This window comes from Salvia miltiorrhiza, chromosome 1 (genome assembly GCF_028751815.1).
Source record: "Salvia miltiorrhiza cultivar Shanhuang (shh) chromosome 1, IMPLAD_Smil_shh, whole genome shotgun sequence".
NCBI lineage: Eukaryota > Viridiplantae > Streptophyta > Magnoliopsida > Lamiales > Lamiaceae > Salvia > Salvia miltiorrhiza.
The window spans coordinates 8,622,311-8,650,298 of record NC_080387.1 but is presented as its reverse complement, the minus strand read 5'-3'; the positions used below and the strand labels follow the sequence as shown (position 1 = coordinate 8,650,298).

The following is a 27,988-nucleotide window of genomic DNA, read 5'->3' as shown; positions in this document are numbered from 1 at the left end:
TACTCGGTATTTTTTTTTGTATCACTTAAACACATTTATAAATTTTTATATACGTATGATACTAGTATTTCGTACATTTCAGCGGCACTTTTCTTGCTCTCAGCGTCTTCCCCTTCACTGCGACTATCGATTCTTCACCACTTCGCCACCGCCTCCGCCATCGCCGACGTGACAAGACAAATTCAAACAGGTTTCCTTCACCATCTCTCTTCTTCATATAAGACCTATCGCCGGCGAAATATCTAAATATTCTGACATCATTACTTACTTCTACTTGATGAAAATATCCAATCTAGGGTTAGATTTGTTGTTTTCAGTTACAAGGGTTTACTGTTCTCTAACCAAGTTAAGATGGATATGCTCTGCGTGATTTCTTAACACGAAGTTCTCTACTGTGTGTGCTTGAGATTGACTATAATTACTCACTAGTTATTTTTTCGTTTTCATATATTGTTTCTGCAGTAATCATCAAAAGTAAGATGGATAAGCTCTCGAATTCCTTTTCGTTGCTTGAGTTGGACGCTGATGATGCTAAGGAACACATTCCAACTGCCACCGCTGCGGCTGATAGTTGTGAAACGAGAGGTTTAATTTTCCCCAGTAGTTGTTTTCTCATTTCTTCAAGGAAGGTTTGAGAAACTGAGAGCAAGACTATGTTTTTCATCACATTCTAAGTAGATTGAAATTGCTGGATAGTGTTCAATTGTGAATAATTACTTAAAATGTCTTACATTATGCTGCTGTAACACTGGTTTTTTGTGTAAATTGCCGCTAAGAACCACTTTGTGATGCAGATAGCGGTAAAGGAGTAGACAACGGCTTAGAAGATGGAACACTGTTGGAAAAGGAGAGTGTGGAGCAACAAACCTCAGAACGTATTGTGGGAGATTACAAGATGCCACTCGTGTGGATTGACCTGGAAATGACTGGTGAGATTCAGGCTAATAATTTGTTCATGTGGTATGGACTTGCATTTGTTTACATATTGTGTGAGTAGGATTTGATTGAAATGATCTAATTTGGAGCACTGCTCTTTTAATGAAACCCTTAGAAATTCAGCTTATCATACTTTGGTTTTTCGTCCTACTTGCCTTTTACTTGGGATGCCTACCATATTGATTCAGAATTTAGTTTGACAAGATTTATCTTGTGTATGCTTATTAGAGCTTGGTAGTCTAAAAGCACGTAGGTCTTTGTCATAACTTGAAAAGCTGATTCAACAACTAAACTCAATCCTTTGGATTAATAGATCTGGTGTTAACTTCTTTTTGAAATGGCAACTTAGAGTGTTTATTTGGCCTAGGTTTTGGTGAAGCTGCTTGAGTGCCGACTCCCTAGTGTTGATAAGCAAAAATGACTTCAATTAGATGTTCGTCTCCCATTCCTTTCCCCAGGTTTGTTTTTCTATAACCTGCCTCCTCCTCGTGTTCCCTCTCTAACCTTTTCTCTTCATTCAGTCTCTAGCTTTCATATTAGTATACCTTTTTTTTTCCCATGGCCATTTTTTTTATATTCAGTCTTGTTGATTCTGCGCGGCTGCACCTGGATCCTTTCTTCATGTCAGCAGGCGGTGTCAAATCCTACATAGACAGCATAGATAAGGCAATGTATTGTTTCTACTTCTCTTCTTAACACCATTTTCCTCTACCTTAATCTCACCCTACTTGTTTTATTAATCATCCTGAACTTGGTTCAAATCTTTCCCCTCATGTACTGTTAGCCGTGTCCAACATGATTATAGCACATTAAAGTTGATTGACTCAGTAATATGTAACATGGTTTTTTTTTTTTGTAATAGATCCATTAGAAGAGCTTTATTATACATTATTTTAGTACATTGCTCTACTTTGCAAGAGTCTTTCTAATGTACAATACAAAGCTTGGTTTTAAAAAGCGCGCTTAAGCGCAAAAAAGCGCACGCTTTTGGTGAAGCGCACGTCTGGGCTTTTCTCTGAGCGAAGCGCACTAACCTACAGGAAGCGCGGAGAAGCGCACAAAAGCGCACAAAAGCGCGCCTAGGCGAGAAGCGCTGAAGCGCGGGCTTTTAGTATGTTACGGTTAGGTTTTTAAATTTTAAAAAAACTAGGTTTTATTTCATTAAAACAAATGCATGCCTCCCCTCTTCTCCCATCCCTCTCGCGACCCTAACCTGTTCTGCCCACCGTCCGGCGCCGCCAGCCGGCCGCCGTCGTTGCCAGCTGTCTGCCGCCGCCGCCGGTCGTCGTCCAAAGGTAAAGTTTCCATTTTTTCTTAGATGAGGATGAGGATGAGGATGAGGGTGGGGAGGAGATGGAAGAGGACATTGGTGAAGACAAAGATGATGAAGGAGATGGGGATGATGCACTTAATGATGATGATTTTTGATTAGTTGCTTGAGATTTGATCGAACTTTTAGACTTGCTTACTTTAAACTTTTAAATTAAGTATTTGTGTGTTTAAGTATTTGTGGTTTTAAGTATTTGTGTTTTTTGCTATAAAATATATTGTAGGTAAATATATTAGAATTTGTTAGGTTTTAGCGCGTTTCGCCTACGAAAAGCCCGCGCTTTCACCAAAAGCCCGCGCTTTAGGCCCCGGGGCAGTTTGCGCTTCGGTGCGCTTCGCGCTTTTTTAAACCAAGATACAAAGTAATGGAGGAAGGTTGTTGTATATTGCAATATCATGTGTTGCTTATTGGTTGCTTGGGAAATATACTGCAATGCTTTCCATTTTAAGATGCTTTATTACGCTGGTTAGTCATTCATGTACACTTCCAAATCAGCATTTTTACATAGAATCTGACCCATAATGTTCTGAGTTATGCCAGTGATTTTTTGAGCCAGTGTCAAAAATAATTTCCAGAGGAAATAAAATGATACAGCAATAACCTTTCTGGCTTACTTTGTGTGTTTGCCTGATTTTCGTGTTCTTATTTATTTGAACTGGCATAAAGGTATACTGTAATATTAAGCAAGATGCTCATAGATTTTGGCTGAAACCTTTCTCTTTCGGTCTATGCAGGTTTAAACATTGAAGTTGATAGAATCCTGGAGATTGCCTGTGTGATCACAGATGGAAATTTAACCAAGTCTGTTGAGGTAAGATCTGAACCCCCGCCGGTAAAGAATACTAGTGATATTCTATTTGCGGATGAGTTTAGCTCTTTTATTGTTTGTTTTCCTGAAAGCTAATATCTTGTCTTTGTGATATAACAATTGTTCATAGTTTCCATTTTTCTGTCAACAGGGTCCAGATTTGGTTATTCATCAACCAAAGGAGTGTCTAGACAAAATGGGAGAATGGTGCCAAGAACATCATGCAGAAAGTGGTTTGTTACTTGTTCTTACCTTGAAACTGAAATAGCCCGACTGAAACTTCAACAACTTATTTCTTTCTAAAACACTGTGATAGAACAGAGGAGAGGGAACGAGAACCAACTGATAATATTATAAATAATGATAGCAGAAACTAAAAGAAACTCCTCACCGAGGCCTACAGCAATAGCTGTCCTAAACAATACTATAATTCCACATAAACGACTCTAACTATGATAAGCCTATTAAATAGGTAAAAAGGAAACCCTAACCCTAAAAGCCCATGCACACGTTATAGGCCTTTAGCCCAAACTATTTGACAAGAAGAACTAAGAATAAATAACTGACTCAATTAAAAAGAAAAAGAGAAGAAAACAGATGCCACGGTCTATCAATAGCCTCCCCCGGCACAACAGCCTTGTCCTCAAGGCTGAAGTATGGACCGGTAATTGGATTTGGATGCCTCAACAGGCGCATGCTGGTGTAGTGCATCGAACTCGGGCTCCCCCAATTCATCACACACAAGGACGTTCAACGTCTTAGGCGGGCAGCGGTGAAGGGGTCCGAAAGTCAGACCGCAACGGAAGCAGGTACCAGCGGCAAGATGTTTTTGAATCTCTGATTGCGGCAGTTGGCGAAAGTTTTTGGCCTTGCTTAAAGGTAGTGAGGCGGCAGAAACCGTGGAGTCGGAAGAGTAGGTAGCTGTGGCTGTTGGTTGGCCGGCTGTGAGAGGGGTAACAGGGTGGGAAAACGCGGTAGGGGTACTAGGATGGGCAGCACGGCGCGCTGCGCTGACCGCAGAGGTGTAGTCAGTGAGAGCGTTGTCCTGTATCTGCTCTCGCACCGAACGCTTGAGACCACCGAGGAAATATCCTAAGCACTGGTCATCCGAGAGGGGAGGCAGCTGGGCCACGCGGCTTTCGAAAGCAGCGATGTAATCCTCCAGAGATCCTGTTTGATGTAATAGAAACAAGGCCTCGTAGGTGTTGAGCGTGGAGGCATCGCCGAAACGCGCCAATAAGGCTTGGGTGAATTGTGGCCATGCCGGGTTGGGGTTACGACGCAGGAGTAGTTGTAACCAGGAAATAGCTGCGCCAGACATGCCGATAATAGCAAGCTGCAGCTTCATGGCCGGGGGAATGCGATGGACGAGAAAATATTGGTTGGCTCGAGCAATCCAGCCCACGGGATCAGATCCATTGAACCCGGGTAAGTCAGATTTTTGAATCGGAATAGTGGTGGGGTTGATGTTGTCAGGAACGAACGGCTGTTTCCCAGTGGAAGAGTCGCCGGGATCATCTGGAACGAAGGGTTGTTTTCCAGTGGAAGACACGGCGGCCAAGATGGCTGCAAGTTGAGTTTCCATGGCAGAACGGTTAGCGTCAACTGCTTTGGTGAGGGAGGTCAGCGATGTCTGCAACTCTAACACCACCTTCTCTAAATAATCCAGTCGAGACTCGGTGCTGCGCGTCGTAGCAACCATGGCAGATCGGACCAATTGATAGAACAGAGGAGAGGGAACGAGAACCAACTGATAATATTATAAATAATGATAGCAGAAACTAAAAGAAACTCCTCACCGAGGCCTACAGCAATAGCTGTCCTAAACAATACTATAATTCCACATAAACGACTCTAACTATGATAAGCCTATTAAATAGGTAAAAAGGAAACCCTAACCCTAAAAGCCCATGCACACGTTATAGGCCTTTAGCCCAAACTATTTGACAAGAAGAACTAAGAATAAATAACTGACTCAATTAAAAAGAAAAAGAGAAGAAAACAGATGCCACGGTCTATCACACTGCTCCATTTGTCTGAGGCTGTCTTTTATGCTCACTGTGACCATTTTTTTGTTGTGAAAATATATGAGATAGAAATAGTTTCAAAAGAACATCGTCAATTAATGTTGTTCAGACATGACATTTATTCGCTGGTTTTTAGTGTCATTTTTAACAATGAAGTACATAACATAGCAATTAGCATTAATTTTTATTCATGAAAATGGGCTATTAAACCAAAATATTATCCATTGTCAGATTTCTGAAGGTCTAAATATTATTGATCTGAAGATCCATTGCTAGTCACACAAGCTCTCTTGTTACTTAGGTTTGACAGAGAAGGTCCTTCAAAGTACAATAAGTGAACAAGAAGCTGAAAAGCAGGTATCCCCTTGTTAATTCTTATTCCCATAAACAAAATGTCTGTTTCCAAGTTGCACTACATAGGGGTATTCTCCACATTTCTATCCACCCCAGTCCACATGTCTCTCCCCACCCAAGTATGTGGGGGAAAGGAACTAGTCATCGTCTTTTATGCTGCACATTATTTTTCCTAACCTTGGGGCTAGTAGCATCAGTATTTGATACCAAAACACTTATACCAGCATTAAAATCCGTAAGTCGTTGTGCTTTAGCTGTATTCTTCACATCTCAAAGAATCACTAACAAAATAAAAGATCTATATGGCTTGTTCAGTATCTCTGGCACAATTATCCAATGTAATCTGACAATATACTATTCCCACTACGTGTCTGTTTTCACATTCTCATTTCTCATTTCTCAATTCTCTGTGGGATCTAGATGTTCTGATTGTGTTTCCTTTTTTCTTTTAAAAAATAATTGTGCATGTGTGGGTTTTTTTTTTTTTTTTTTTTCATCATTTCCCCCTATCTATTTAGGTTATTGAATTTGTGAAGAGACACACGGGAACAGCATATACACCTCTGCTTGCCGGAAATTCTGTGTACATGGATCTTATATTCTTAAGGGTAAGGCAAATTCAACTAGCTTTTAGCATTATATTTTAAAATGCTACATTTTTGAGTTTTAGGTGTTTAACTTAGTAGTGCGATATCTTTGTTGATGTTTGTTTTGATTTTCTTGTTACAACTATCATTGTGACATATTTTGTTGTTGCAGAAATACATGCCAGATTTGGCTGCCTTTTTCTCTCACGTTCTTGTTGATGTCAGCAGTGTCAAGGCATTATGTCTCCGTTGGTACCCAAGAGGTGACATCTTTAGTTCTAGTTAACAACATGGAATTCTTTTTTTCTTTTTACTCCCACTTTCTTGTTTGCGCAATGACTCCTTTACATTACTCTCCAACAAATCCTTCAAGGACATTAAGATATGCAGATTTGAATTAAACAAATATTTGCATTTTCCTTCTATTAAGTGACAACTTGATTCCCTCAACTGAATATGTAATACTTCCCATGTTTTGTCAGATCGTAGAAAGGCTCCTCAAAAGGAAAATAAACATAGAGCAATGGACGACATCAAGGAAAGCATAGCAGAACTTAAATTCTACAAGGAACAAATATTCAAACCGAAGTCTAGGAAATGAGGGAGATTCGACATCCTGGGTTCAAACTTCTTTTACTACACAAGCATCAGCTGCTGCAGTTGTGGTTAAAGAAGAGAAGAATTGTGTGCGTGTATTGGTCTGACGGTAAGTGGTTAATGTCCAAGGCCTGAGATTCTGGATTCAAGTCCACCGTAGTGCTATCTTTAAATTTCTTTATTTACTTGTGTAATTTATCAAAGGAAAAAAAAAATGGAAGAATTGCACTTTCTTTTATGGGACGTGTATTGAAATGTTATGTACATATGTGCTTCTGACATGGGGAGTCAGAGAAGTAGCGTGCAACTCTACAAGTGAAGCATAAGCAAGCCGTTTCTCCAGACTTGTGTTTGTTTATGTTTTATCTTTGTATTCTAGTTTGTTTCGATCAATTTTTGTGCAATAGAATGATTTACACTAATTGCAACATCAATCTGAGATCTCTTGTGCTTTGAGTTTTGGATGATAGATCTATTTTACTTTGGCAAACGATCATTAATTGTAGAAATTGTGCTAAATATCCTTAAACTAATGCACCCACCTGTAATACCTTGAATTTTGTATCCTAGGATTTATAATACTCCCTTCGTCCCATTGTTTTGTCCTGTATTCATTTTTTGTTTGTCACATTGATCTTATCCCATTTCTATAAATGGTAATATTAGGGAACAATTAACACTTAAGTAAAAACCAATTAAAACCGACTAATCCCTAATATAAAAACCCTAAAACTTACCCTACTCCCCTCATTCACTCTACGCTGCTCTTTCCTCTCTCTTAATCCTTTCCCCTTTCACTCCGAGAAAACCCTAAGTCAGTGTAGTTGAAATGTCGCCGCCCACTAGCTAGTCGTTCAGTAAGCGGTGCCTTCTTCTCTTAGATCTCATCGGGGGTTTTTCATCACCCTCGTGCGAAAACCCTAAGCGGTGCCTTCTTCGTCTGCTATGGCCGACTCTAACTCACCGCCTACAGTCTTTAACGCCGTGATGAATAATCGTTGGGAAGGTTATCTGAGCGGGAAGTTTGTTCCCAACACGGAGGACTCACAGTTTTGTTAGGGCCCGCTTCTGGAGGTATTTTTCCCTTGGTCTACTACTTTCTCGAAGGCATATCCGGCGTCGATTGGGACGGAGGAGATCGAAGCTATGTGTGAGTGTCCATCGTTTGGAGCTTCACCCTCGCTCCAAACTCCAATGTATCGCCGCGTAAGCAAGATTCATGAGAGTGTTCTGCCCTCCTTTAATTTTTGTTTAATTCCTGAATTTGATTTGGTTATTTCCTCAATTCTCTATGAGGAAAACTGGGATGAGGTGGCTTCCTTTCAAGGTTTGGATTTTCCGGGCTTGAGGGGTCATTCACCCAATTTCATATCCTTTGTCTACCATCTGCTACCTGGTTTGAAACTGGTGAGATCTGCTCTTTTGGCTATGTGTTTTTAAATTTATTGTAGTTGATTGTGCATGAGTATTGTTGGGCGATGGTTTTCTGTGGCTTTGGGATGATAGTATCCTGCTCATTTAAGTGTCTTTGTAATAAACCATTTATGATTACGAAAATTGTATGAGATTCTTGTTGGTATAGGCTTTGTGTGGCCTTTGTGTATGTGTTTTGGTGACCTATGAGGCTGCATTTGTTGGTGCCTATGTGATTATGTGTCTTGGTGCCCTGTGTGGCCTTGTGCATGTGTTTAGGTGCCCTGTGTGGCCTTGTGCTGTGTTTAGGTGCCCTGTGTGGCTGCATTTGTAGGTGCCCTGTGTGGTTGCATGTGTTGGTGTTGTAAGAATACTAAGGTTCTTCACAATTAGGAGTGTTCCGCCCTTTTACAAAATCAGCCTTCCTTTTATCAAATCTGCTTCCCTAGATATCAATTGTGTATTCCTTTTACAAAAGTAGAACTGCCTTTACAAAATGTAGACTGCCTTTACAATATGTGGCTGCCTTTTACAAAATATGCATTCCTTTACAAAATGTTGTTGAATATCCAAATGAAACATTTGGCTATGCTTGTTCAACAACCAAATGATCTATTTGGTATTCATTGACACCAAGCTTTTGCATTAGCTCTTCCATTTCATTCACAATTCCCTTTTCCATCAAATATGTAATGCACTCCTTCACCAACTCATGAGACACTTGTAAATTCAGTGGTAGTTCCCCTTGCCTTATTAAGGCCCTTTTCTCCATGTGAGAGATCTTTTAGGTATTATGCCCCTTCACCTTCATTATTTCAACTATGCACCCTTGTAGGCTTAGAAACACATTGTTTAGAGTAGTAGGTGAGAGTTTTGCAAAAGAACTTATCACTACATTGACTAGAGAGTCAACATTGATACAAACATTCTCTGTTGCACAAAACTTATCACTGCATTGACTTGAGAGTCAACATTGAGATGAACTCCTATCATTCTATTCTTACAAATTGCACAAAACACTTTAGAAGGCCATACCTTATGAATAAGGCAATCTTTGATTATTTCTTTGTTGATGGACTGAATTGGTTTTTGTTCTAGTGTCCCTGCCTCTCTGTTTTTACTTGATCTATTTGCAGGCCCTTTTTACTTGATCTCTTTGTTGGAATATTCCTATTTTTCCATCAAACAAAATAGTCTCATCTTGTGCAAAGAGGGGCCTGCACACAACACACATAAACATAACCTTCGTTATAAACTTCTTAGACTTGCATGTCCAATGTGGTTCGGCCTCCCCGGGTGTCAAATAAAACCTATGAGATGCTTTGGTTATGTAGAACCACTTCTCATCAATATGCACCGTATTATGCATACTCTTAAATTGAAGAACCTTAAGTGTTCTATCATACTCAATGACTTCAAGTGAAAACTGAAGCCGGAGCAATTTATTAGGGGCTGTCAAGTCCGGCTTGATTGTATTTGTATGAGCTTTGATCAATCCCTTGCGAATCCATTGCCCCACTGTGTTCTTGCTACAACTTATACCGCATGCAAGTCTTCTAATTGTGTGTCTCTTGCTTAATTCCAAACTTGAAATTAACTCCAAGTCGATGTGAACTCTGTTGGACCTTTTCTAACATTTACCACTTAATAAATGTATGTGCTCACCCTTTTCCTGTTGATTCTTTGCAGCTGACCAAAGCTGACTCACAGTACGACACTAGAGGTGAGCATTCGGTTATTCGGTCACCGAACCGAACCGAATAACAAAAACCAAATCAAAACCAAATTATATAATTAATATCCAAATCTGAACCGAACATGCTTAAAACCAAATAAAAATAACCGAAATAAATACACAATATTTTTAAAGTTTAAATAATTAATAAATATTCAATATACAAGATTCGAAATCCGTAAAAAATAATAATCCAAAATTTTAAAACATCTTAACTAAAGATTAAGAGTATAAATTAAGAAAAAATATTGAAAAATTACTTTAATTTTTTTTAAATTGACCAAGATTGAGAGTATAAATTAAGAGTAATTATTAACTATTTTATAGAATAGTAATAATAATCATTTTAATTTTTAAATAATATATATAAATTATTAAATTATAAATTAATTATTATTTCGTGTTCGGGTTTCGATTAACCAAATATTTTTTTAAAAAAACCATAACCGAACCAAAAAACCGAAAACTTCAAAATTCAAAATCAAAACCAAACCGAAAATCAAATTAACCGAACCGAATTAGTATTTCGGTTAGGTTCGGTTCGAATTTTTGGATTTAACTGGATTTTGCTCACTCCTAACGATGACATGCCCCAAATTTGATGACGGCCTCCTGCATTCGCCCATGTTTTGGCTTTCCATCCTTGCTGTCAAGAAGAAGAAACTGCACTATAGCATTTCTTTCACCAGTAGTGTAATCTTCCCTCCTCATTTTTTTTCTTTTTTTTCTGTGAGTTTTGAGGGTAGGCGGACTTATGTAATGGCTGAAACTATGGTAGATTATATAGGGGGAGTTCCCCTTGAATTTTGTAAAATTTTAGGAGGAAATTTGAATTCCCAAATTTAAATGAAATGAAGTTTGAAAATTCGGTTCCTATTTCAATTTGGCAGGAATTAAAATTCGAACTTCACGCCAAAATTAAATGTCCTACAGCCTTAAAAAATTCGGCCAACTTGAATTGAATAGGTAGCACAGTATTTTAACTAAGGGAAGGATTACTTTAGTTAATAAAGTGCTTTAAGTTGTGGGTCCCTACCTTTAATGAACTTATAAGACTCTCCTTAATAACCGTGCCCAAAATAAATGGGACAAGCCCAATGGGACGAAGAGAGTATCTTATTAGTATTATTAAGATATGATAGGTAAATAATTCCCAGTTAATGAGAATAATTATCCTCGCGATAATTTAAAGAGTCTTGATGCTTAGGTTTTCTCTTAAGAAAGTCAGGAAATAAAAAAAATTGAGAAAATTATTTATTTTCTCCATATGATATAGATTTAAATCAATATATATATATATATATATATATATATATATATATATATAGGGAGAGGTTCAAATAAGAACCACTAATAAAATAAGAACGGAGAACCATTTTAAGCCATTCGATCATCAAGATCTACGGTGGATGCATCATCTTGGTGGATGGATGCAGGTGCTGGGTTCGAATCCTGAAGGGAGCAAAAAAATTATTTTTTTCGGATGCATTAAATTTAATAGCGGATGCATTAATTTGTATAGCAGATGCAGTAATTTTATGGGTTCTTATGTTCTCACGATAATTGTGGTTCTCACTATAACCGCACCCTATATATATATATATATATATATATATATATATATATATATTGTTGGGAACCCCATGGAATATCAGGTTTTATTTCGATGATACCAAAATCCTTAGGTTTAATTTGTAATAGACTAGAACTATTTTGAACTCAAGTGTTAGAGTTTGTTTCTAGTTTAGTTAGCAGTTCTGAAGACTGAAGACTGAAGATTGAAGATACCAACTGAAGTATCAGTTGAAGAATCAGTTCAGAACTGATTACTTAATGCGTGCTTCGAGGACTCAGCAGACTGATACTAAAGTCAAGTATTAGTTAAACATTCTTCCTCAAACTGAACTTCCAACGTTCAAAGGAAGCCACGTGCTTACACAGTACAGCCGCATTAAATGCAGAGATCTCAGGATCATCCCTCTCTGCAAAGGTCATTCCTATTTGGTGGCTACTTTATCAGAGACGTCACATCTCTTGTCCCTCAAGAGAGTCGTTTCCACCAAACAAGGAACATCGAAGATTGAAGCCTCAGCCCAAATTCGAATTGCTCTCCAACGGAAGAAATCTTGAAGACGTTCTCAGCTAACGGATATATTCAAGACCTCTCCAATAAATAGCGCTCGAGGATCAACTTCAATCTTTACCGATTCAACGACCTAAGCTGAAGCTCTGCCAAAATTGCTACTCAGCCCAAAGCTTAATCTCCCCAAAGCTTGAATCGAAGAAGAGAATTCCAAAGCCAAAATCAGTCACTACTGATTACACACATTCTCTTAGACCGTAGACATATATCTGTTTACCCAGAAGCCCAAGTCAAAACTTGCTCCAAAGAACTTGTTCTTTGAAGTTTAGTTGGCAAGTTTTTCAAACCTCCTTTCGTGAGAAAGAAACCGAGTGTTTGCGTGAAAATGAGTTCAGGAAGGTACTCTGACTCCGTGAGATCCCAGTGTAAGGTCGTGCTAGGAGTGAGAAATCCGACGCGAGTGAAGCGTGGGTACTGAAGTAAGGTCTCTTCAGTGAAACGGTTGTGTACACCCAGTAAGCACACGATTCGGTTTGCAGTGCACCAGTTAAGCACTTGCGGAGTGGATTGTTGGTCTGATCAACCGACCGTGGATGTAGGAAAGTATTTTTCGAACCACGTAAAACTCTCTGTGTTATTTACAGCTTTCAGTCTTTACATTCTTATCTGTGTTCTTACTGTTGATAAACTGAATACTGAATAACTGCAAAGAGAAACCTAAGACTAACAACGTGCTCAACCGAGGCTATTATGAAACAAGTTTATTTTCGCTGCGTGTGATATCAGTCTGATTGATCTATCATCTGATAGTCAGGAAGACTTATATCATCTTTGTTTTAGCAAACTTGACTGAAGCCCTTACGTGCATCAGTTAAGTTCTAGTGACTTAACTGATAACTCCTTACTGAAGAGTTTTCAGTATCAGTCGTCAACCCTGTTTGGTCAAAACTGTTTTCAGTCAACAGGTGTCATCACCAATGGACCAATCATCATCACCGAAACTGTCAAAAGAATTCCAGTTGATCCTTCTCTGGATCCATTCGATGAAGTGCAGAATAAGCAGAAGGCAGACTTCACCACAGAAGAAAGGAAACAAGATGAGCTTGACAATCTTGCCAAGGGCATCATCTCCAGCACAGTACCAGACAAGCATGTCACCAAAATTATCAAGTGTCAAAGTGCAAATGAGATGTAGGACATTCTTGAAAGAATGTGCGTAGGCTCTGAGGAAATCAAGGAGAACAAGCTATCCATTGCTTGTCAGAAGTTCGACTCCTTCCTCATGCTCAAGAATGAATCTGTCGAAGAGATGGAACTCAGATTCAATCAAATCCTGAATGAAGTTCAATCCATCTCGAAGGACAAGTACACTCAACGAGAAATCAATTTGAAGATTCTTCGAGCACTGCCACGAGGAGAATGACAGATCTACTCAGTCGCTCATCAGCATAAGCCTGGATTCAGTCAGCTCCCGACAAACAAGCTTTTCTCTTATCTCATGGAAAATGAGTTCGACCTTCAGAGAAATCTTGGAATCAAGAAGGCTGGAGGATCAGACGAAGATGGTCCATCCACCTCAAGAGGAGCAGCACTGAAAGCTTCAGCAAGAGAAAGCAAGAAGCAAACAAAGGAACCAACGGAACTCAAGCCAGAGGACTTCTTCAGTCAATATGCTCTGTTGACTGAAAGATTCAACAAGATGGAGTCCAAATTTCGCAAGTACAGAAGGTTCCACAAGCAGCACTACAAAGGAAATGAAAGAGAAAGCAACTCCAGACATTCCACTGATCGAAGCGGTGAAAGGAAGTCAGCCGCCTACGACATCAAAGATATGGAATGCTTTGGATGCAAAAAGAAAGGGCACTTTTGAAATGAATGCCCTGAACTGACGCAGTTTGAGCGCAAAGAGTTGAACGCCAAAAGAGATCGCAAGTATGCGAAGAAGAAGGCGATGGTTGCTGATGATGCTGAATCCTCCAAGGACACAACAGAATCATCTGAATTCGACTCCGACAGCTCAGATGATGAGAGTCAAGCTTTGATGGCCAACGAAACTGAATGCGTGGCTGACAACAGCTACGACAATGGAATGAATGGCTCAGAGGTAAACTCTCATTCGAAAACTCCATATACTGATAATTCCCTGATTTCTACAAGAGATCATTCAGAATCTGGAGAAGGCTCAACCTATGAAGCTGACGAGCTTGATCAGCTCATGACTGATCACTGTCAGTTGAGGAAAATGTTCAAAAATCTCCTCAAGCAGAATCAGATTATGGAAAAGGAGATTAATGATGAACGAGCCAAGAATCAGACAGTCATATACTTTCCGGATGAAACTGGTCTTGATCAGCTAATCATGGAGAACAGTCAACTGGAAGAAAAGCTCAGAATCTCTAACTCAGAATGTGATAGAGCTTCTCATGAAATCAAGAGGCTCAATCACAAACTGGAAGAAACAGTCAAAGACTGCATGATGAAGTCTCCCATGATAAACAACTTTCCTTCGAAAGGTCTTGTTGAAAGCATTGGAGGAAAGGTTGCAGCTGATAAAGGAAAGAATGTCATGATCAATTCAAAGGACGATACTTTTGAAATCACCACATCAGAAGAATCAAGAGATCATGATATGGATGAAGTTCGCAAACGCAAACTGATGGCAAGAACAAATGTTCCACCTCCACGAAGCTACAGACGAGCAAAAAAGGCCCCCAATCAGATCACTCTACTGAGAAGACTGGAAAGCAGATTTCAGTCAAAGATCGGGGAAGGAACATCCGAAATCAAGAAGAATCTTCCTCATCAGTCCAGGGGGAAGAACAGTCACATCAGTCAGAAACTGAAATCAGTTCTGTTTCAGAAAGAACAACATCTATGGAGACAAAGTAGTGATGAGTCCACACGAGCCAAGCGACATCCACGACGATAAGCGACTGGACATCATATAACTCATGTCCCACGACATCAGTCAAGTCTCCATAAGTCTGGAATGACTCGAGTATCTCAAGGAAGATACTATACCGAGTAAAGAAGACCTCAACCTCTCATCAGACAGAACAACTACAAGAGTGAGGCCTTCAAAAGGAAAGCTCAACATCAGAATGCTCATGTGCCAACCAAAGATACGACTACTTCTGTCAAACGACCAGCAAAGCGCAAGAGATCATCAAAACATGTTCTGAAGCAGATATGGGTTCCAAAGGGAACTCGAGCTAACATTGAAGGACCCAAATCTTGATTGAGTACCTAAATTGACTCTTCCTTGCAGGCCAAGAACAGAAAATCTAAGAAGAATGAAGAAGTCAAAGCATCAATCAGAACGTGGTATCTTGACAGTGGCTGTTCAAAGCACATGACGGGCTACAAAGAATATCTATCCCAGTATGTTGAGAAAGCGGGATCCAAAGTTGCATTCGGAGACAACTCAATCGGAGAAACAAAAGGCTATGGTGTGCTCGACATGGGTAACGCCAGTATCAGTAATGTTAGCTTTGTTTATGGTCTTAAACATAATCTGTTGTCTGTGAGTCAATTTTGTGACAGCGGTTTCACAGTGAAGATCAAGAAGGATGTATTCACTGTTAGAAACAATCAAAATAAGGTGGTTCTGAAAGGATTCAGACAAGGGAGTCTCTATGTTGTTTCATGGAAAGACAGTCCTCCAGAAACATGTCTCATCAGCAAGAGTAGCTCGGAGCTCAACTGGCTGTGGCACAAGAGGCTCAACCATCTCAATTTCAAGACGATCAACAAGCTTGCTAAACATCAACTTGTAGAAGGTTTACCTTCTATTGTGTTCCAGAAGAAGCAAGAATGTGAAGCATGTCAAAGAGGAAAGCAGACGTGAATGTCATTCAAGTCAAAGTCAGGACACTCCTCTGGAAGAATTCTTCAACTACTTCACATGGATCTGTTTGGCCCAATCTCCCCAAGAAGCTACAACGGTAGGAAGTACACCTTAGTTGTTGTGGATGATTATTCACGATATACTTGGGTTATCTTTCTCTTCACCAAGAAGGAGACACTGAAGAACTGCCAAAGCTGTTGAGAAGACTGAGCATGGAAAAAGAAGTCAACTTCATCAGCATCAGATCAGATCGTGGGACTGAGTTCCTCAATACTGTCATTCGTGAGTATTGTGATGAACATGAAATCAGTCATCAAACTTCTGCAGCAAGGACTCCTCAACAGAACGGAGTTGCAGAAAGAAGAAACAGATCTTTGAAGGAAGTAGCAAGGACGATGCTAGCTGAATTAAAACTTTCCTTGAAGTTTTGGGCAGAAGCAGTCAACAACACATGCTATACGCAAAATCGCTCCTTCCTCACTCAACGACATGGAAAAACTCCATATGAGATATGGAAGAACAGAAAGCCTTCAATCTCTTATTTTCATGCTTTCGGTTCTAAGTGTTTCATTCACAACAACGACAAGAGGAGATTAAACACATTTGATAGCAAGGCTGATCCAGGAATCTTTCTTGGATATTCTGGAACTGAAAAATCCAGCAAAGCCTATCGAGTGTTTAATTCTCAAACTCTCTGTGTTGAAGAAACACCTCATGTTGTATTTGATGAGTCTGCTGATGAGTTCAAGAAACAGGAAACAGAGAATGCTGAAGTTTCCAGAACTGAAAAGCAGGACACCGAACTCTCTACAGTCCTGGTGTGGGGACCCGGAAAAGATGAAGATGCTAAAAAACTTCAGTATCAGAAGATCAGTCAAAGGTCAGAAGTTCAGACTGGAGCCAATGCAGACGACATCAGTCAAGGGGAACTCCTACTGATAAGGACAGAGCTGAACCAACCGAAGATGAGCCAACTCATCTCTCACCAGTTCAGAACAATGCTCAACACCTTAGAACCATCCTGACCAAAGAGCTTCCTCCAACACCAGAAGAGATCAAGAAGTATCGAAGATGGTTTGAACTCCATTCAAAGGAGAACATCATTGGAGAATCATCAGACGGTGTCAAGACTCGAAGATCAATGTGCAACCTCGTCTTTGATATCAACCAGAACTGTATCAACGAAGATAAGAATTTCAGCTGTTTCTTATCATCTACAGAGCCCAAGGATATTGAAGAAGCTCTGAAGTCCACTGAATGGGTCATTGCAATGCAAGAAGAGCTCAATGAATTCAATCGGAATTCAGTTTGGGAACTTGCGGATCGACCAGATGATGCAAAGGTGATTGGCTTGAAATGGATTTTCAAGAACAAGAAAGACGAAGGTTGTGAGAAGAAAAGCAAGGCTAGTTGCAAAAGGATACAGTCAAGAAGAAGGAATCGACTACGATGAAACTTTTGCACCGGTGGCCAGATTGGAAGCAGTCAGGCTCTTCTTAGCCTTTGCAGCTCACAAAGGATTCAAGGTACATCAAATGGACGTGAAGTGCGCTTTTCTAAATGGAGTGCTCACAGATGAAGTCTACGTTGAACAACCTCCAGGGTTTGAGGTTGCAGGTCCAGAAAAGGTGTACAAGCTGAAGAAAGTGCTCTATGGATTGAAACAGGCTCCAAGAGCATGGTATGATACTCTCTCGGAGTATCTCATTGAACAAGGGTTCAAGAAAGGATCAGTGGACAGAACTCTGTTCACTCTCAAAGAAGGAGAAGATCTCATACTTGTTCAGATTTATGTCGATGACATAATCTTCGGATCCAAATCCGAACGCATGTGCAAGAAGTTCGCTGACATCATGACCAACAAGTTCCAAATGTCCATGATGGGAGAAATGAATTTCTTTCTCGGATTGCAAGTCAAACAGACCAGCGAAGGAATACTGATCAATCAGTCCAAGTACGCCAAGGAACTGATCGTCAAGTTCGGTATTCAACACATGAAATCAGTCAAGATTCCAATGAATACAAACTGGAAAGTGGATCTAGGATCAGAAGAGAAATCTGTATCTTCAACCAAGTACTGAGAAATCATTGGATCATTGCTGTATTTGACTGCTAGCAGACCAGATATTGCGTTTGCAGTCGGGGTTTGTGCGAGATATCAGTCAGATCCAAAGGAAGCTCACATGGATGCTGCAAAGCGGATCTTGCGATATCTTAAAGGCACACCCAATTTAGGATTGTGGTACCCAGCTGACGACGACTTCAAGCTCACCGAATATTTAGACTCAGATTTTGCAGGATGCAAAATTGATCGCAAATCAACATCCGGAACCTGTCAATTCCTAGGCAACAAGCTCATCTCTTAGTTTTCAAAGAAGCAGACTTCAGTCGCCACCTCCACAACTGAAGCTGAATATGTTGTTGCGGGAAGCTGCTGTTCACAACTCCTATGGTTAGTCCACCAATTGAAGGACTATGGGATCGAAGAAAAGAAAGTCCCAATCTATTGCGACAGCTCCAATGCTATTGCAATATCCCAGAATCCAGTTCATCACACCAGAGTCAAGCATATTGCTATTCGACATCACTTCATACGTGATCACGTCGAAAAGAAGGATATCTCTGTTGAATGGATTCCGACCACAATTCAGAGAGCAGACTTGCTGACCAAAGCTCTTCCAGAAGAAAGGTTCAACGATCTTTGTGGAAGGATCGGCCTCATCAAACAATTATGATGACTGGTGGTCAACCAACTACTGTTCTACGACTACTGACGTGGAAAGCAATGAAGAAAACTCACCCTGATGAGTCAACCAGGATCAAGTGGTATCGACTGACTACAATGATCAGTCAATCAGTAAGTATTATTTTAAGCTTGCTATTTAAAATCAGTTATTTCAGTCAAGATTTATGTGTTTCCAAATCAAAATCCTTCTCTGACTGATCAGTTTCTTTCAAAATCTTTAACTGATTTATCTTGATTGTTGGGTCATGGAATATCTTTGGAAGACGGGGATTTGATTAAGATTTGATTTGATTTGATTTGATGTGATCTGCCCTGATCTTTACCAAAAATATTTCCAACCTTTTTGCCTATGTGGTCAAACTCCTTGAGAATATCACTCGACATGATATATCTTACCTTTTGAAGCTTTCGTTCCCTGCAGTGACGGCGGACGTGAATTTTTCTTCAAAAACATTTTAGGCACAGTTTTCAAAAACCTTTTCATCTTCTCACTTGGTATTTGTGTTTATTTATACCTTGGTGTCTTCGATAGTTTTCTGCATCAACTAACAACTCTCCACAGCCTTCACTCTGAGAAAATTTCAAATTCTTTCAAAATTGCAGAGAAAATTTCTGCTCCGACTTAGGAGAATTCGATGACTGCAAAGTCATGGAGTGGAAGAATTGACGCTCACATACTTGGTCTTCACCGGACCTTTCCACTGGAACTCAACGTCCCTCCGACGTCAAAGCTTGCGCTGTTCTTACTTGTATCCATCGACGCGAGCGTCTTCCATCCTCATGCCCGGACCATACGGCTTGAAGTACCTGTCTCAAGCTGACGGACTTCACCTGTTCCTCAGGCGAGCTTCTCATCTTTTTGTGAAGCTTCCGTGTGGTGCAACAGCGATGAGCAGAAGCTCGTTGTCAACCGGCGCAACCCATTGCACAAGGTCTTCTCCTCATGGGCCAAGTGCTGGGTCATCGACAGTGTCTATCCTCACGATAGTCACTGACTCGATTCTCTCTACCCACACACTTCTCTCTACTTCCCTCTCTCTCATCCGAAAACCTCTCATCAGCCCTCTTCGGTTTGCATGATGGCAGCTCTCTTCACTTCCCATTCTGAGAGCCATGCAAATCAACCCCTGCCCCTTTCTTCGTCTCCCTCATTTCTCTCTCCTCATCTCCATCTTTCTTTCTTTCTCTAAACCTCCGCATTCTCCATCTCCATCCTACCCAAGGCTTCTTTCTCTGGACCATTCTGCGATTCGGTTTCCTCGCATGGTCTTAGCTGCATCCTTCAGTCAATTCTACCTTTTTGATGTTGCCAAAAAAGGGGAAAAGTTCTTTGAGACTGAAGTCGATTAAGCAAAATGATCATCAATGATCATGAGGAAGATTAGCCTGGGAGACCTCAAGTTGAAGGAAAACAAGTGGGAATAGAACAAGCTTAGGAACATGAAGACTGAAGACAGAAGATGAAGATCAAGAAGTTCAAGGCGCAGCCAAGCAGACTGCTGGAGTCCATGGGTTTTCCCATGAGTTTTGTATTTACTTTTGTACTCCAATGTAAGTTTGCTCTGTACCTCGACTGATGTCTCATCAGTCAGATTATTGAAATGAAAAGAACTTCTTTTTGATCTCAACCTGAAGACAATAACTTTTTGTCCAGGCTCTGATTATGGTTTTATATCTTTGTCCTCGTTCCTGTTTTGAACTGTTGTGTTCATAACTCTGAAGTACAAGTTATTAGGTTCTATTGTTAAGGGGGAACTGTTTTCACCCTGTTTTAGAACTTGTGCTCTGAGTTCAGTCTTTGTTTTGCTTAGAACAGCTGTAAGGTTTTGGCATCATCAAAAAGGGGGAAATTATTGGGAACCCCATGGAATATCAGGTTTTATTTTGATGATACCAAAATCTTTAGGTTTAATTTGTAATAGACTAGAACTGTTTTGAACTCAAGTGTTAGAGTTCGTTTCTAGTTTAGTTAGCAGTTCTGAAGACTGAAGGGCTGAAAACTGAAGATACCAACTGAAGTATCAGTTGAAGAATCAGTTCAGAACTGATTACTTAATGCGTGCTTCGAGGACTCAACAGATTGATACTAAAGTCAAGTATCAGTTAAACATTCTTCCTCAAATGAACTTCCAACGTTCAAAGGAAGCCACGTGCTTACACAGTACAGCCGCATTAAATGCAGAGATTTCAGGATCATCCCTCTCTGCAGAGGTCATTCCTATTTGGTGGCTACTTTATCAGAGACGCACATCTCCTGTCCCTCAAGAGAGTCGTTTCCACCAAACAAGGAACCTCGAAGATTGCAGCCTCAGCCCAAATTTGAATTGCTCTCCAACGGAAGAAATCTTGAAGACGTTTTTCGCCAACGGATCTATTCAAGACCTCTCCAATAAATAGCACTCGAGGATCAACTTCAATCTTCACCGATTCAACGACCTAAGCTGAAGCTCTGCCGAAATTGCTACTCAGCCCAAAGCTTAATCTCCCCAAAGCTTGAATCAAAGAAGAGAATTCCGAAGCCAAAATCAGTCACTACTGATTACACACATTCTCTTAGACCTTAGGCATATATCTGTTTACCCAGAAGCCCAGGTCAAAACTTGCTCCAAAGAACTTGTTCTTTGAAGTTTAGTTGGCAAGTTTTTCAAACCTCCTTTCGTGAGAAAGAAATCGAGTGTTTGAGTGAAAAGGAGTTCAGGAAGGTACTCTGACTCCGTGAGATCCTAGTGCAAGGTCGTGCTAGGAGTGAGAAATCTGACGCGAGTGAAGCGTGGGTACTGAAGTAAGGTCTCTTTAGTGAAACAGTTGTGTGCACCCGGTAGGCACACAGTTCGGTTTGCAGTGCACCAGTTAAGCACTTGCGGAGTGGATTGTTGGTCTGATCAACCGACCGTGGATGTAGGAAAGTGTTTTCCGAACCACGTAAAACTCTCTGTGTTATTTACAGCTTTCAGTCTTTACATTATTATCTGTGTTCTTACTGTTGATAAACTGAATACTGAATAATTGCAAAGAGAAACCTAAGACTAACAACGTGCTCAACCGAGGCTATTACGAAACAAGTTTATTTCCACTGCGTGTGATATTAGTCTGACTGATCTATCCTCTGATAGTCAGGAAGACTTATATCATCTCTGTTTTAGCAAACTCGACTGAAGCCCTTACGTGCATCAGTTAAGTTCTAGTGACTTAACTGATAACTCCTTACTGAAGAGTTTTCAGTATCAGTCGTCAACCCTGTTTGGTGAAAACTGTTTTTAGTCAACAGGTGTCATAGTTTGCGTGTAAAGTTTCGTTTTGATCTCATTCTTGAGATCCCTCTGTTTTTAGAGGAAATTGTGAAAATAGCCCATAGGTGTATTTCCCCCCCTCCCCCATACACCTATTCGAGACCCTCCGGACCTAACATATATATATATATATAGGGTCAGTTTCAATGGACACCATTTCCCTATATAGAGAATAGAGACCAAATCAGAGCCATTGATCTCACCAAAATCAATGAATCAGATTAATCTGAATTCTTCAAGTTTAGGAAATCCTGTAAATTCCTCATTTCCCAATTATGGGAACCAACGAACATTATTATGAACTTACGAACATACTAATGTTCGTCGATGTATTCGTATAAAAAACAAATGAACATACTAATGTTCGTCGATATGTTCGTATAAAAACAAATGAACATACAAATAAACATACTTATGTTCGTAAGTTCATAATAATGTTCGTTGGTTCCCAGAATTGGAAAATGAGGAATTTACGGGATTTTCTAAACTTGAAGAATTCGGATGAATCTGATTCATTGATTTTGGTGAGATCAATGACTTTGATTTGTTCTCATTCTCTATATAGGGGAGTGGTCTCCATTGAACTCTTCCCTATATATATATATATATATATATATATATATAGTGGTCTTTGTTCTCTACATAATATAGTGGTTGTCATGGAATGCAACCCTATATATATATATATATATATATATATATATATATATATATATAACGCATTCTAAAGTATAAAAAACAAAGTGCATATTTATTTTCCATACGAGTTTGTTTTTAACATGGGTTTGAGCGAATACGGACCCGTATAGAGGACTGAGGGTGGGCCAATTTTAAAGGGACTTAGGTCGTTTTTAAGACCCTATTTTAGAGCTCAAATGCAACCCAATTCAGCCCAAAGCCCATTTAATGTATCAGCCACATTTTTTTTAAATAAAAGAGACAAAGATAATCATTTCATGCATATTGGGAACTACCAAAAAGCATTGAAAGTATAAGAGCCACACAACCAATGTACCAATGCTTTGCTGTCAGCCACCTTACCCCTTAGATCCCCCATTTTTCGTGCTTCCCTTCCCTAAAGCAAGAGTGGCTGCAAATTTCTCCCATTCCCTTTATTTTTCACTAAAAGAAAGTGCTAAGGCAAGGAGAAACTCTAACACTTGAGTTCAAAGAAATTCTAGTCTCGAAACAGAAGACTAAGTGTTTTGGGATCATCAAAACAAGGAAATGATATTTATATTAATTTCCCAATAATTTTCCCATTTTTGATGATGCCAAAATCTCGTAACAAAGCCTAAGGCAAAACTGAAAGCAAGTTCAGTTTCAAAGAGATGAAACTACTATCGGTCTAAGCAACAAAGGACAGTGAAACCCCATATCCAGTCGAGGGGGAAGAAGGACGAAAAGAGACTGAACTAGATACAGTTTAGACGAGAGCAACAACCATGGAGACAACCCAACACTCACTCTAGACCAACTCAATCTCAACTGAGACATTTTCAGTCAAGATCACATCAGTCTCAATCTAGACATCATCAGTCTAGACAAATGGAGACTCAGTCTAGACAAGCTCAGTCTAGACAATTTCAGTCCAGACAATTCAGTCCAGACAATTTCAGTCTATGACTCATCAGTCTCAACCACGACATCATCAGTTTACGCAAACTTCAGTACCTCCAAAGAGATATCAAACTAATAGGAGGATGCCTCCAGTTTGCAAGAGACGAGAGTCTAAGAAGAAAGAGATGCCGAAGAAGAAGCATAATGCTCCAAGAAGGCCAACAGTTCAGGCTGAAGACATAGCATCTTCAGTCAGACAGCCAGCATCTCCTCCGCGTGCCAAGAAGCAGATTTGGGTTCCGAAAGGAACAACTAATATGCAAGGACCAAACAATAATTGGGTACCTAAAATTCTACTTTCTTGCAGGATAAATCCAGGAAACGAAACAAAAATAAAGAAGCAGCACAGGCACCAAAGAATACCTGGTACCTGGATAGCGGATGCTCGAAATACATGACTGGATCAAAGAATATCTAACCCAGTATATATAGAAAGCTGGATCCAAAGTTGCATTTGGAGACAACTCACTAGGAGAAACAAAAGGCTACAGTGTTCTAAACATGGGTAACGCATGTATCTCGAACGTTAGCTATGTTTATGGTTTAAAACATAATCTTTTATCCGTGAGTCAGTTTTGCGATAGTGGCTTCTCTGTGAAGATCAAGAAAGATGAATTTACAGTGAAGAACAACAATGAGAAGGTGGTACTGAAGGGGTTCAGGCAAGGAAACCTTTATGTGGTTTCATGAGAAGACAGCCCACCAGAGACCTACCTCATCAACAAGAACCATGACGAACTCAACTGGCTTTAGCATCGGAGACTGAACCACCTCAACTTCAAAACCATCAACAAACTTTTCAAGCATCGGCTTATGGAAGGACTACCTCAAATAATCTTCCAGAAAAGGCAAGAGTGTGGAGCATGCCAACGAGGAAAGCAGGCCAAAGCCTCGTTCAAGTTAAAAAACCGGATATTCCTTCGAGCGCATACTGCAACTGCTCCACATGGATCTGTTCGGTCCAGTGTCACCTCAAAGTTATAATGGTAGAAAATATACTCTTGTTGTAGTTGATGATTACTCACGCTATATTTGGGTGTTTTTCATGCATAGAAAGAACGAGACATTGAAGGAGTTGCCGAAAATGATGAAGAGACTCAGCACTAAAAAGCAGAGTGACGTTATCGATATCAGATCAGACAGAGGGACTGAATTCCTAAATGCTACTATTAAAGCATTTTGTGAAGAACAAGGAATCAGTCACCAAACCTCTACAACAAGGACTTCTCAACAAAATGGTGTAGCTGAGCGCCGAAACAGGACACTGAAAGAAGCAGCAAGAGTGATGCTTGCCGAATCCAAGCTGCCACTGAAGTTCTAGGCTGAAGCAGTCAACACTGCTTGCTACAAGCAAAATAATTACTTTCTCACTCAACGATATGGAAAAACTCCATATGAGATATGGAACAACATGAAGCCTTTTATCTCTTACTTTCATTCCTTCGGTAGTAAGTGTTACATCCACAACAACGATAAGAAGAGACTAAACACTTTCGATAGCAAGGTTGACTAAGGACTTTTCCTTAGATATTCAGGAACTGAAGAATCTAGCTGTTAGGTCCGGAAGGTCTCGAATAGGTGTATGGGGGGGAATACACCTATGGGCTATTTTTCTTTCCTCAAATCTGAGGGATCTCAAGATAGAGATCAAAATGAAACTTTACACGCAAACTATGACGCCTGTTAACTGAAAAGAGTTTTGACCAAACAGGGTTGACGACTGATACTGAAGACTCTTCAGTAAGGAGTTATCAGTTAAGTTACTGGAACTTAACTGATGCACGTAAGGGCTTCAGCCGAGTTTGCTAAAACAGAGATGATAACACTCTTCCTGACTATCAGAGGATAGATCAGTTAGACTAATATCATACGCAGTGAAAATAAACTTTGTTTCGTAATAACCTCGGTTGAGCACGTTATTAGTCTTAGGTTTCTCTTTGCAGTTATTCAGTATTCAGTTTATCAATTGAAACAACACAAGTAAGAATGTAAAACTAAAAACTGTAAATAACAAAGAGACTTTTACGTGGTTTGAAAAACACTTCCTACATCCACGGTCGGTTGATTAGACCAACAATCCACTCCGCAAATGCTTAACTGGTGCGCTGCAAATCGAACCATATGCTTGCCGGGTGCACACAACCGTACCACTGAAGAAACCACTTCTTCAGTACCCACACTTCACTCGTGTCAGATTTCTCACACTTAGCCCAACCCGCGCTAAGATTTCTCAGAGTCAGAGTACCTTCCTGAACTCCGAATCACTCAAACACTAGGCTCTTTCTTTCGAAATGAGGTTGGAACACTTGCCAACTATACTTCAAATAACAAGTTCTTTGGAGCAAGTTTGACCTTGGCTTCTGGGTAAACAGAGGTTTGCCTAAGGTCTAAGAGAATGTGTGTAATCAGCAGTGACTGATTTTGGCTTTGGAATTCTCTTCTTCGATTCAAGCTTTGGGGAGGTTAAGCTTTTGGCTGAGAAACTATTTTGGCAGAGTTTCAGCTTATGTCGTTGAATCGGTGAAGATTGAAGTGATCCTCGAACGCTATTTGTAGGAGAGGTCTTGAATAGATCCGTTGGCGGAGAACGTCATCAAGATTTCTTCCGTTATAGAGCATTTTGAATTTGGGCTGAGGCTTCAATCTTCGAGGTTCCTTGTTTGGTGGGAACGACTATCTTGAAGAGCAGGAGATGTGACGTCTCTGAAAAAGTAGCCACCAAATAGGAATGACCTCTGTAGAGAAAGGAAGATCCTGAGATCTCTGCATTTAATGCGGCTGTACTTTTGAGTACGTGGCTTCCTTTGAATGTTGGAAGTTCAGTCCGAGGAAGAATGTTTAACTGATACTTGACTTTAGTATCAGTCCGCTGAGTCCACGCGGCACACATTAAGTGATCAGTTCTGAACTGATTCTTCAACTGATACTTCAGTTGGTAACTTCAGTCTTCAATCTTCAATCCTTCGTTGTTCAGTCTTCAGTCTTCAGAACCGCAAGCTAAACTAGAACCGAACTCTAACACTTGAGTTCAAAACCGTTCTAGTCTATTACAATTAAGACCTATGGATTTTGGTATCATCAAAACAAGGATTAGGATATTCCACAAGGTCCCCAATAATTTCCCCCTTTTTGATGATGCCAAAACCATACAGCAGTTCTAGACAAACAAAAAGACTGAACTCACAGCACAAGTTCTAAACTTGGGTGAATACGATTCCCCCTTAACAATATAACCTAAAAACTTGTACTTAGAGTTAAGAACGAAATAGTTCTAAAACAGAACAAGGAGAAGACAGTAAAACATTAATCAGAGCCTGGACAAAGAGTCATTGTCTTCAGGTTGAGATAAAAAGAAGTTCTTTTCATTAAAGTAAGACTGATAAGCCATCAGTCGAGGTACAGGGCAAGACTTACATTGGAGTAAAAAGAAAAACAAAAATATTATGGGAAACCCATGGACTCCAGCAGTCTGCATAGCTGCGCCTTGAACTTCTTGATCTTCATCTTCTGTCTTCGTGTTCCTAAGCTTGTTCCACTCTCACTTGTTTTCCGTTGATTTGAGGTCTTTACCTTTGGCTAATCTTCCTCATGATCATTGAGATGATCATTTTGCTTAATCGTCTTCAGTCTTTTGAGAATAAGTTTCTAAAGAACTTTCCCCCTTTTTGGCAACATAAAAAAGGTAGAATTGACTGAAGGATGAAGCTAAGACCATTGCAAGAAAACAGAGTCGCAGAATGGTCCAGAGAAAGATGCTGAGGGTAAGAGATAGATGGAGAATGCGGAGGTTTAGAAAAAAAAAATGAAAGATGAGAGGAGACGAAGAAAGGGGCAGGGGTTGATTTGCATGGCTCTCGAAACTGGGAAGAAGAGAGCAGTGAACATGCAAACCAAAGGAGGTTGAGGAGAGGGTTTTTGGTGAAGAGAAAGAAGCATAAGAGGGGAGGTGTGTGGGTAAGGAGAATCGAGTTAGTGGCTACTGTGAGGATAGACATTGTCGATGTTGCGCCGGTTGACAATGAGCTTCAGCTCATTGTTGTTGCACCACACGGAAGCTTCACAAAAAGATGAGAGGCTCCCCTGAGAAGCAGGTGAAGTCCGTCTTCTTGAGACAGGTACTTCAATCCGTATGGTCCGGGCATGAGGATGGAAGACACTCGCTTCGCTGGATACAAGTAAGGGTAGAGCAAACTTTGACGTCGGAGAGACGTTGAGATCCAGTGGAAGGGTCCGGTGAAGACCAAGTATGTGAGCGTCATTCTCCCACTCCATGACTTTGCAGTCATTGATTTCTCCTTTTGTCGGAACAAATTCTTTCTGCAAACTTTGGAAAGATTGGAAATTTTTCTCACAGTGAAGGCTGTGGAGAGTTGTTAGTTGATGCAGACAATATGTGAAGACAACATGGTATAAATAGACAAATTTTACCAAGTAAGAAGATGAAAAGTTTTTCGAAAACAGTGCCTAAAATGTTTTTGAAGTAAAAATTCACGTCTGCCGTCACTGCAGGGAACGGAAGCTTCAAAAGGTGAGATGTATCATTGCATTATGTCATGTCAATGAGGTTCTCAAGAAATTTGATCACAGAGGCAGAAAGGTTGGAAATATTTTTGGT

The 27,988-nt window shown here is 40.1% G+C and overlaps 1 protein-coding gene across 1 annotated transcript; it reads left to right on the top strand.

Annotated features, from left to right (window-relative positions):
* Nucleotides 1-62: 62 nt before the first annotated feature.
* LOC131006508 (oligoribonuclease) lies at nt 63-7,073 on the top strand. The gene is made up of 9 exons (XM_057933657.1): nt 63-190; nt 463-585; nt 795-929; nt 3,001-3,077; nt 3,226-3,307; nt 5,403-5,458; nt 5,974-6,063; nt 6,215-6,305; nt 6,525-7,073. The coding sequence occupies exons 2-9, from the start codon at nt 480-482 to the stop codon at nt 6,641-6,643; spliced, it is 756 nt and encodes a 251-aa protein (XP_057789640.1). The 5' UTR covers nt 63-190; nt 463-479; the 3' UTR covers nt 6,644-7,073.
* Nucleotides 7,074-27,988: the final 20,915 nt, after the last annotated feature.